Below are 12,500 nucleotides of genomic sequence, written 5' to 3'. Positions count from 1 at the left end.
TTAGGTCTTTTGCCATTTTGATTTTCATCTTGGTTGTGAAACCGTGTAGAAACTGCACCAGCCATTAGAAGGAGTAGCCTTAAGGAGCTTAGGGTCAAAAAGATCCATTTGATAATAAGGAGAGGATACACAAGTGCACACACACACACACACACACATACACATACATATTGAATATAATCTTTGCTTTTTATTTTTCTCTATCTATTATTTTTTTTTATAGATCTTGCATTTGTCTCAGACAGAACAGACATACTGTCAGTTGTATTTGTAGTTGGATTTACATTTCTCTTAAGTATTTTTTCCCCTCTCTGATGCACAGTTAGGTGGCTTTCATGCATACATCGAAAAAGGAAATATGGAATCAGTGTAACACTACACACAAGATGGGCATAAAAATGGGCCATCATGCAATGCTTTATTATGAATAGTTTGATGATAAGTAACCCATTTTAGATATGGATAATGCACAGCTTTTGCACACACCCCAGTTTTTTAATTATATGCTGGGTGTTTTCGTTGGTAAATATTGATTATTTGTATTTATGAATCCGAAACTATTTCTTTTTGTAATGAGAAATAGGACATTTTAACTAGGATTCTAAGTAATTTGTAATATGAATTTTCAATTTTTTAAACAATGTGATTTTAAGTATATGCTCAATATTTTGTATATTTTTTTTCTTTTTTACATTGTCTTCCTTTCTTATCTATTGTGATATTAGGAACGTCCATTTATGTGTCTAATGTTTATACTTGATATTTCGATGGTTGAAACCTCATTCCCAAGCCTCATTCTACCTATTGCCCATATGGATGATTATATTTGCTAGAGAGAGAATGAGTTTGTTGTTATGTTAGTTTGAACTGTTCATTTACTGTGCTAACATAGAGCCAGCATTTTTATGTACTCTATTCACTGCTAACCTGCGGTGTCACCAGTCATTATGCATGTACATGTGCCTCAGTCCTTTCCCTTGCTGTTAACTTGGCCCTCACCTTGCATTTTATTTTCATTAGGATATTTTTTTCTTTCTTTCTTTATTCATTACATACTTATTTGTTTATTTTCTTTTTGTGACTAAAGCAGAGAAGGCCATACATTTGATTATCTTCCCCATCTACTTCAAAGTGGTAGTCAAGAAGTACATTGTAGTACTTATGTTTATCACTTGAGTTTGTTGGTCCCATGAGCTTTCTAGAGAGGTTCGGTAATTTTCTCATCAGCTGACTCACTTCAGCCATCTTGTGTTAAGTGAATGTCAGTCTGTGAGTGACCTTCTTGTCCTCAACAGATTCAGGACTTTTGTTTGTTCCCTCTCCTGATGTAAAATTTATTGTTATTGATGTCCATGTTTCATTTGAGATGAGGTTTTTCTTGCATGTTGTATATTGAGTCCTTGTGTGTTTAACCTTTTGTTCATTTGCCTTTTGTTACATTCTTTAACTTCCTACAAAGCAGGTTACACTTCTTTTTAAATTCTTGCTGTTACTAATACCAGTTCTCCCACATACACAGTTGTTTCATGCACATCACAATATTTACAGACATCAAGAGCTCATGAACACAGACATCATTTAGCAGGCCTTCTCATGAACTCAGAAGTGTGTCTTTATGGTTCTAGTTAGAATTAACAATATGCTCATAATATCTGTAGGGGAATTGAGAGATAGAAAGGCAGGACATGTGGCAGTTAAAAAGCATGCAAAATTTTAAGCCAAAAAGGGTAAGAGAACACAGTTATAGTTTTTTCTGTTTATCAGTAGAAACAAGGTGGCAGGCTAAATCTTTTTAAAAGTGTGATTATCAAGATAGAAATGTAATGATTTTAGAAGCAGAGATTCAAGCAGACAAGAAGTTTTTAAAAGTTTTTGAAGTGCAGTGCCTAGCCAAAAGATAATAAGAATTTGCCTTCAGACAGAGAACTTTTTTATACATGAAATTTAGTGCTGATGAAGATTGTCAGGTTTTGATTTTAAGAATACCAGTTTACGTCTGGCATGTATGGTTATTACCCTTCATTTTATGATCACAAACTAACATGGTCAGATGATTAATTCACAGCCGTATCATGTGCAACTTCACAAAGAGCACTCAAGAAAGAAATGCTTTCAGTAGTTGAAGAAAACTAACCTATAGAATTCATGTATATGATCTACTAACTATTAATATGCATTGATCTGACTGAAATATATTTCAATATGCAACCTGCAACTTCAATTAACTTACTTCCTCTGTTTGAAAAACTCGGGCACCTCAGGTGGCTGGGTGCATCCTGGAGAATATGCGTCATCGGGTTGGTATTTTGTTCACCGTTTTTGTCTGTTGCTAGATGATAGAATGTTGTAGCTGTAGTACAATGCATGCGGAGTCAGTTGCATGATTGAAGATCATTCAGAAGATGTAATTCAAACTACAGTGCAGTAAACTTCTTTGTCTGTCTGGCATTCCTGGTATTCAAAATTGTATGCCCCCTCCAAATTATATGCCGCAACTATTGTACAATCTGTAGGTGCAGCGTACATCTGTTAGGAATTAGAAGTTATCTTCAGTGTCTCTCTCTCCCTCCATTGGCCCTCCCTTGTTCCCCTGTTATTGTATGGTTTCCAGTGCAATTGAATCATAGGCGAGAGTTGTTCAACTACAGGCTTAGGGGTAGCGGAGAGAAATTCTAGCTGTGGTTTTAGAATTGAAAATGGAAACCGAAGAGCTGCATGTCCCTTTGCGCTTGTAGCCTTCAAAATGTCTGGCATTGTCTTCCAGGGATATCAAGTATAATCTTTTCTGTTTATTATTTTTTTCTCTCATAATTTATATGGAATTCACCTTTTTTATAAGTTTTCTCTAAGCTCTTCTTTTCCAGCATCGTTATATTTATTTTGCATGGCTTTTTTCTTTTTTTTTTAACTGATGCTAGTTGTTACATTCTTGCTCCTCCTGTGCTCTGGTACATGGCTTGCGTCATTGCCATGCACTGTGCACACATCTGGCTGCACACCCGCCTGATGTTTTGACACGCGCACATGGCCCTTGGGTGTACGTATGCACATCACTGCCGGTTGGTGCTGTGCACACTACAGACAGTGGGAGTGAGGAAGGTGGGAACTCGCCCACATACTCGGGTATGAAACGTGTGCCATATCGCTTTTGCCCTGAAGGAGGTGGCTTACAGGCAAAGGACAGCAGTATTGTAATATAGACTTTAAGGAATCTTTTTATGTTAATTTCAAAGCACAATAAATTCAGTTTACTCCATCAGTCTTCTTTAGTTGTTATTATTATTTTTTATGTTGTCTTTTCCTGATGTCACCTCCTAAGCTTTTAAGTTTAAAATTTGTATTATTTTTAGTGTATTTGATTTAACAGATAATGCTCTTTAAAAGGTACAGATGGATATATGCTGCCATGTAGAAAGTTTAGACAGTTACAGTGACAAAATTTCATGTTCAGTGATACCATATATATAACTTGCTCTTGTGATATAGATTTTACATCAATAGTCAATGACAGACATGAAGACTCAAATGCTATAGGAAGACAAACACAAATTCAGTTATGCAGACACACATGCACACACACACACACATGCACACACACACATATGCACACACACACATGTACACACACACACATGTACACACACACATGTACACACACACATGTACACACACACACATGTACACACACACATGTACACACACACATGTACACACACATACATATACACACACACACATGCACACACACACACACATGCACACACACACACACACACACACACACACACACACACACACACACACACACACACACACACACACACACACACACACACACATATATGCACACACACACACACACATATGCACACACACACACACATATGCACACACACATATGCACACAGACACACATTCACACAGACACACATTCACACACACACACACATTCACACACACACACACATTCACACACACACACATTCACACACACACACATGCACACACACACACATGCACACACACACACACACACACACACACACACACACACACACACACACACACACACACACACACACACACACACACACTCACACACACACATACACACACATATGCACACACACACACATGCATACACATACACACACACACACACACACACACACACACACACACACACACACACACACACACACACACACACACACACACACACACACACACACACATACACACACACACACTTACATACATATATACATACATACATACATACATACATACATACATACATACATACATACATACATACATACATACACACACACTCACACACACACACACACACACACACACACACACACACACACACACACACACACACACACACACACACACACACACACACACACACACACACACATACGCACACACACATACGCACACACGCAGACAAACAGACACACAAGCAAACAAGCAAAGTCCAACATAAACAAACACATTTTAAACAGACACACATTAACAAACAAAGATACACACTCTTTTTTACCATGTGTGTAAAGACTTCAGTGACAGTTCCAAAAGAGATTAGAATCATTAACAGGAACAAGTAGCATGGAACTTAGTTGTTCATTAGAATTGTAGACCATAAAGTACAGTCTGGAAGAGGGGTTTTACACTCAGTAAGCATGAATTCGCAGTCTAGTCCTGTTTGTATATAGGAACACAGTGTGTGGTGGGTACAAGGAAAGCTCTATGTCACTAGAGCATGTAGGTGAAAGGGGGCTCTGCATGTACCTTAACTTGGGTCAAGAAGGTTGGATTCAATACTCCATTGATGTGTGTATATACATATATATATACTTGATTGTGAATATTATCATGATACTGGTGTTAGATACATATTTTTAAATCTAACTTTTTTGAGGTCATTCAGTTTTCTAGTTGAGATATTTAGTGCTTTGGTGAATAGAACAAGACAACTTGTGAGTTTTTAATATTTTTTATAGAAAAGAAAAGACCTTTTGTACAACTGGAATAAATGTAATAGGATATTGCCAAGTTGTAAGTAATATAAAGGCTGAAATTTCATTTTGAAAATCCACTTAAAGCATGATCATACTAAACATTGTGTATTACATTTGAATAGATCAGGGAGAACCAGAGGAGGTTGCTCTGTATATACCATGGATACCAAGCCAAAAATTCCCTGTCTGGCCTTTACATTAACTTTAATTTGCTTGTTTTAAAGCATTGCAATTTTTGTCATGTTTATTTTACAGTATTGCACCAACAGTATACTGCCTATTATCTTTTTTTTCATGTTTTAATTTGATTTAGTTAATTCTGCCTTGTTTATTGAAAGGCTCCTGCATTGGTTTTATAGCTCACAAGTTGGGAATAGAGATATGCAAATGTTCCCAAGCATTTCTATTAAAAGAAAAAGAATAAAGGATTAAGAATAGTGATAATGATAGTGAAGAAGAGAGTTAAAAAGCCATAACCAGAGCATGTCAGCTTTACTTTGTTTGTGAATTGTGAGAACTAACACGTGTGTGCTTTCCTCCCGTCCATCCCCCCTCAACCCTCCCCCCCCCCACATCAACAACATCATCAACAACAACAATACTGACTGCACCTTAATGGCCCCATACGCGGACTGGGATTGTTTGCGGCAACAGTCACTGACAACTTCTTTGGTAAGATTGTGGTTTGTCAAGATTTGTCCAGAAACGTAGAAAAGTAGAGTAGAAATGAATGTTCATTTGAATTCTCTGTCCATCAGTCTCTCTCTCTGTCTCTTCTTTTATGTGTCCTATTAACTGACTGGGTTTCCTTATCTCACTCTTTCTCTTGTCCTCTTTCTCTCTAATCACATATCTTTCATTTCTCTCATGTGTAGAATAGTGTTTTATGACCACCCTCTCCTGATCTTCATATTTTTCTTTTCTCTTTTATAGTAACATATTTTTCAAACATGCTAATATAGAAGAGCAAGATGGTGCTAGTCCTCTGCATTCGTAATGGCTTATATTATATCATTACAGGGATGGGCAAGGAAGTGGAGAACCTCATCATGGAAAACAACGAACTTCTGGCAACTAAGTAAGTTTTTCAAGTTCTTCAGGTTTACTTCTTGTTTTTCTTTTATTTTGTTTTTGTTTTATCTGTGTTTTGCAGAGTTTAGTTGTTTTTGTTATTTTAGACTGAATATGCCTTTGCATTTATCCATCCGGGCCTTTCTTAATTTTTCTTTTCTTTTGGGGGGGGTAAATCTGGATATGGATTTTGATTTTCCACCTTATTAGAAAAATTATTTGTCTAAAGGAAAGTCTGTCTTGGAGTGGAATTCAGCTTAAAGGAAGAAGTAATACTCCCGGTATGATTATGTGGGAGAGAATCTTTTGCTTTTGATGGCTTTATCTTAATCTTGCTAGCAATGGATTTTGAGCAATCTTCCAAGAGCATTTGATAAATTGTATTGAGAGAGTAACAAAAAAAATAAATGTGTGTGCTTTTTTAAAACTTCCCATCAAACTGGGTGGCTGACTGACTGAATGTTTTGTTTTGCAGGAATGCCCTAAACATTGTGAAAGATGACCTTATTGCCAAAGTAGATGAACTAACAAGGTAAAGTGTCGAGTGGGTTTGTTCTGATATTGTTTGTGGTGCTGTGTATTAATCTTAGATTTTTATGGTTACAGAGAGGTCAGAATGGAAAGGTGAAGTATATATAGAATGTGTATCGGACAAAAGAACAAACAGTGAAAAGTGTTGTTTTTTTTTACTTATTTATAATGACTTATCTGTGCATTAAGCTAAATGTAATCAGCAGCTGTTTTACATTATGCGTTTAAGAATGAGCTTCTGAAGACTCATATTACTGAAAGTTATAGGTATATGCAATCCTTATTCTAGTGAGCAAGAAATCTTGCGAGAGGAGATCAAGTCTCTCAATGCCGTCAAGTCGAGACTGAAGCTGAGGATCACAGAGTTGGAGGATGAAGTGAAGAAAGTCAAAGAGGAATTTGAGAAGAATGCAAAGGCCAACAAGTCAGATGACGAGGTAAGGTTCCTTTTTTATTCTCATATTCCAAAGCAATCTTATATATAGAAAACAAATTTGTTACAAGTAAGCAATAGGTGAAATGCCTATATGCAGAATATTCTTTGCAAAGTAACAGATGACAGATTTGTGTTATGCAAGTAAAAAGTCAAGAATCTCTGCAGAAAGTTATTCGCAAAGTAGAAAATAATATAAAGCAGTTGGAACGGATAACTATAGGAGCTACCTTGCCACAGGAGGACGTACCTATGGCTCAGCGCAAAAGGTTCACTCGAGTTGAGATGGCCAGAGTGTTGATGGAGCGGAACCAATACAAGGAGCGATTCATGGAGTTGCAGGAAGCTGTGCGCTGGACAGAGATGATTAGGGCCACTCGCAATGACCCCAATGTGGATAAGAAGAGCAAACAGACAATATGGAAGTTGTAAGCAATATTATATTTTCTTTTTATCTTTTATTTCCTCCCTTTTCCTATCTTTTATTCTTCCTCCCCCTCCTCCTCCAGCTACTGTTTCGAAATTTTTACTTGCAAGGAAAATATTTATCAAAATTTCTAAGAAGAGAAATTCACTTGCTTTTCACTTGTCTTTCAGCTTCAGCAATTTGTTTAGTACGTCAGAGAAGCCTCAGAGAAAGCCTCTTCCTTACGGTAATGTTCGCTACAGCCCACCAACACACCAGGTCACACCAGCCCTTGAGACAATGCGGCAGAAGAAGCTGTCCGACCACAGACGCAAAGGCCTTGAAATATTTGATGCAGAATTGTAAGTTTTGAAGTTCATTTTGTTTTTTTTTATAAGCTGCAGTGGTTTAGACTTGCCTTGCTGGAAAGTAGAGCAATTTTTCTGATTACTTATATAGGTGAAACAAGGTGATTAACTAAGGCAAATGTAATAAAGAGCATTAAGTGGATGGGTATGTTTTGCAGAAAAAGGTCGTTAGCAGCAAGACCCTTTATGGAAGGAAATTTTAACAAATTCTTATTTGGTTGATAGAAGAATGCCCATCAGTTGCTTCTATGATTTTTCAAACTGATAGGAGAAAGTTCTAAATTTGGCATTTGTCTTACACAAATCATTCAAAATAAGAAAAGATTCTGATATATAAAAGTGGCAGTATTTGACTTCCAGAGCTGGAGATATATCCAATTATTCCATGCCATCAGTGTAGGAATACCTTGGTAGCTGTTTTCCTCAACAGATATACATATATATATATATATATATATATATATATATATATATATATATATATATATATATATATATATATATATATATATATATATAAAAATATATATATATATAAATATATAAATATATAAATGTATATATATTATTTATATGTATGTTATTTATATATATATATATATATATATATATATATATATATATATATATATATATATATATATATATATATATATATATATATATATATATATATATACGTATATGTATATACGTATATGTATATACGTATATGTATATACGTATATGTATATACGTATATGTATATACGTATATGTAAATACGTATATGTATATATGTATATGTATATACGTATATGTATATATATATATATATATATATATATATATATATATATATTATATATATATACATATACGTATATACATATATATATTTATATATATACATATATGTATATATATATATATATATGAATATATATATATATAAATTTATATATATATAAATATATATATATATATATATATATATATATATACATATATATATATACATACATATATATATATATATATATATATATATATATATATATATATATATATATATATATATATATATATATATATATATATCTATATCTATATGATATATATATATATATATATATATATATATATATATATATATATATATATATATATATATATATATATGATATATGTATATATATGATATATAATATACACACATATATATATATATATATATATACACACACATATATAATATATATATGTATATGTATACACATATACACATATATATATACACATACATACATACATACATACATACACATACACACCTTGCTTGTACACTCTGAATAGACCCTTCTGACCCCTTCCTATAGTCCATGTTAAAAAGCTTTGGATTCCTTTTTTTGGCTCGGTGTAACTTGGTTTTCTGTGTGTATTGTGTGTCTGTCTATATGGTTTTATATAGCTTCTTGAAATAATGAAGATAGTGGAGTAATAGTTGATTGAATGACCTAGGTTTTATGCCTTGTAATGGATCTGCTTACCTAGTTATTTTTATTTTTTTGTGTGTCTTTAAGTAATATAACTTATGTCATGAATTGACATGAGATTTATTTTATTTTATTCATTTATTTATTTATTTTATTTTATTTTTTATTTTATTTTATTTTAGAACTCATTTAAATTGATATATGTTAATTAATGTAATACTGAAATAAAGACAGTCTACCATTGTTTTAACATCAGAATGCGGAATATTTTGCCTGACCTCAGGACAAACTCCTTGCTTCTTCTCTTACACTGGCTCCATCAGGCACTTTTGCATCTTATATTCACACATTCTACTTTTTAGTTATTATCAGCATTGTTATTCATCACTAACTTAATACCAGTGCAAGCGGTTATTAACCCATTAGCAGGTGATGTAATGTGGCAAATAAAGCCAGACAATAAATAAGTAATAGCATATCTCATCATGAGTCAGTCCTGATCACATGTATGAGGTGTACTACTGTGAGCCAGACTATAGCCTAGGCACGGAACAGCATGCACTGACAACCATGTGGCCCCACCCAATTTTATGGAAAATTTGATAAATCATTATTGGGTTAAACATATTTGATTTTGCCTGGTTTGGAGCACAACATATTTTGTATAAATATTAAGTTCACATTACATGGAGGGGTTGTATGAAATGCTAAACAGATATCATGGCCTCACTCCAAACTTCAAACCTCTAAACATAACATTTTGTGACTCAGTTATGACACTGGCAATGTGGATAGCTCACTTCACATTATCCTTCCAGAAATAGACGGCGAGATAGCCCTGATTGGTCCTATAAAAATGATATATTGAAAAATAGAATGAATTATTTTCTAGATATGTATTTTTTTCTATTCTCAGATTTAAAGAAGATAATATTTAATCCAGTTGGTATTTATACAAGTTTTAGTATGCACTTGTATACATATACGGTATCCTGACCAATTTTCCTGCCATCTATTATGTAAATGATTTTCATTATGTACTTGCAATGAACCTTAAAGATGTGCCCATTAGGTATTTACTGTCACAAGCCTAGTAAAATTTGGGAAGTAAGAGCCATTGGTTCCAGGTCCAGAGAGTTCAGCACTGAAAGATGGCCGAGTGCAAATGGTTGAGAGGGCAGTGATAGGTCTTCTTTATGTATCATCCTGAAGCGGGGGTGATTAACAGATTTCAAAGTTTTTCATAATAACTGCTGTTATTGCAATGGTAGACTACACATTAAACAATAAGTTCAAGTAGTACCTTCATTACTTTTGAACTTTTTGCTGTTTCATTCCCTCATTGTATGCATGTTTTTTATCTCTCTTTCTCTTTCTGTTTTTATCTCTTCTTTTTAAGTACAAATGTCAAGTTGTAAATTAAAACTGTCTGTATTACATGTTATGAAGTGGAATGCCAATTTTTTTTGTACTGAGTTTTTCTGAATAGAATTATAGATTATCCTATACTTTTTTTCCATTATTTCCCAAATGCCTGATCAAAATATGTAATTGAAGTTCTCTAAATAATCAGTGTTGCCATAACCTGAGCCCAGCATGTGGCCTGACCCAGTAAAGAATCCAGCACTTGCACTCCCACTAACCAAGGCACACCACCAAGTGACGTGCACAGATAAATCATGTTGTTGTTTGTTTTTTCTCCTACTCCTCCTTGTCCGTGGTCCTCTCCTTTTCCCTGTCACTCCCTCCTTTCCTGCCTCTTCCCACCCTACACCATAATCACACCACACAGAGACAGCCCAGATGACGTGAGTCGGGAGCCATCTCCCCTCACATTCCTCTACCCCTCCTCCAGCTCCTCGGAGAAGTATCAGCAGCGCCGTGCCACAGAGAGGCGGGAGCAGTACAGGCAGGTCCGTGCACATGTAAAGAAGGACGATGGACGGATGCAGGCATATGGCTGGAGTCTGCCTGCTAAGACAGGACAGAAGGCCATAGAGGGGCCTCAGACCCAGCCCAAGAGCTCTGCCTCTACACATGTGCCTGTCCCAGTACCTGTATATTGCCGCCCACTGATGGAGAAGGAACCAGGAATGAAGGTTTGTTTGCAGAGAGTGAAAATAATGTAATAATGTAAATAACATAGCTGAGTGGGTAGAGGAAGATGGTGCCTAATACAGAATATGAAGCAAAGACTTACCCTCATTTTGGATTCCAACAACAGATTTGGTGTGCAGCAGGAGTGAATCTAACTGGGGGAAGAACCAAAGACGGTGGCAACATTGTGGGTGCCAGCGTATTCTACTCTGGGGACACAGAGACAACAGAGGTGAAACCGGGAGATGAAGTGGACAAGTTAGACATGGAACTCAAGGTAAATATTTGTCCCTGGTCTGAATCAGGTGTTGAGTTTTTGATATGTTACTAAAAATATGTAAGATATTTTATGCATTTCCAAAGATTGGGATTAAGATTCTGCTATTGTATAATAAAGTGGATGGCCTGAGTGTAGATATACAGAAGTTTCCTACTTTAGCAGTCATTTAAGGATGTAAGTACTGTAAAGTAATTGTATTAATCTTATATAGCTATATAGTAGAAGATTGAAATAGATTTATATTTGTCTGTATTTATAAACATACTTTTCTTTCATCTTCCCCAGGAGCATGAAAAAGACAGAAGAGATGGGGAGCTCCTGGAGCAAACACTCTCATCTCTTGTTTGGATATGCACATCAACACACTCTATTAGCAAAGTCACAGTAATAGATGCAAATAACCCAGCTGACATTCTAGAGTCCTTCCATGTGTGTTCCTCCCACCTCCTGTGCATAGCAAGTGTTCCAGGTGTGTTGACTCAGTTTGCTGTCCTTTTTACACTTATCTAGGCCAGAAAGAGTAAATAACCACACAGCAGTACTAGAAAAAAAAATGATATAAGGAAATGAAAGATTGATGTATCTCAGGAGATAATGTGGGCAAATTTGAAAGGACCAATTTAATACTTTGATCAGGAAGTAGTTGCAGAGTGAGGGATTGTATCAGAAGAAGAAAGTGTCATCAAAGAGGGCTTGATTAATTAAATCCATATATTGGAAGATAAAAAACAATTAAAGATATCTATACATTTCTAACATACATAATTGATATGTTCAAGTTTGGTTATGATTACTGTGAATTGTCAA

At 35.0% G+C, this 12,500-nt stretch overlaps 1 protein-coding gene across 2 annotated transcripts in view; it reads left to right on the top strand.

Moving 5' to 3' along the window:
• syd (JNK-interacting protein syd) overlaps positions 1-12,500 on the top strand; it is a gene marked incomplete in the record, with an annotated part of 99,815 nt that overhangs the window by 65,767 nt on the left and 21,548 nt on the right. Inside the window, 11 exon segments of one of the 2 annotated variants that reach the window (XM_070113336.1) lie at positions 2,262-2,297; positions 3,082-3,123; positions 5,688-5,705; positions 6,054-6,111; positions 6,580-6,636; positions 6,925-7,072; positions 7,309-7,496; positions 7,666-7,836; positions 11,109-11,415; positions 11,541-11,690; positions 11,979-12,162. In XM_070113336.1, coding sequence (XP_069969437.1) covers positions 2,262-2,297; positions 3,082-3,123; positions 5,688-5,705; positions 6,054-6,111; positions 6,580-6,636; positions 6,925-7,072; positions 7,309-7,496; positions 7,666-7,836; positions 11,109-11,415; positions 11,541-11,690; positions 11,979-12,162 — 1,359 coding nt within the window. 2 annotated transcript variants of the gene reach the window in all.

This window comes from Penaeus vannamei, chromosome 34 (genome assembly GCF_042767895.1).
Source record: "Penaeus vannamei isolate JL-2024 chromosome 34, ASM4276789v1, whole genome shotgun sequence".
NCBI lineage: Eukaryota > Metazoa > Arthropoda > Malacostraca > Decapoda > Penaeidae > Penaeus > Penaeus vannamei.
The sequence above is the reverse complement of the archived record's forward strand: the minus strand, read 5'-3'. Positions and strand labels throughout refer to the sequence as shown.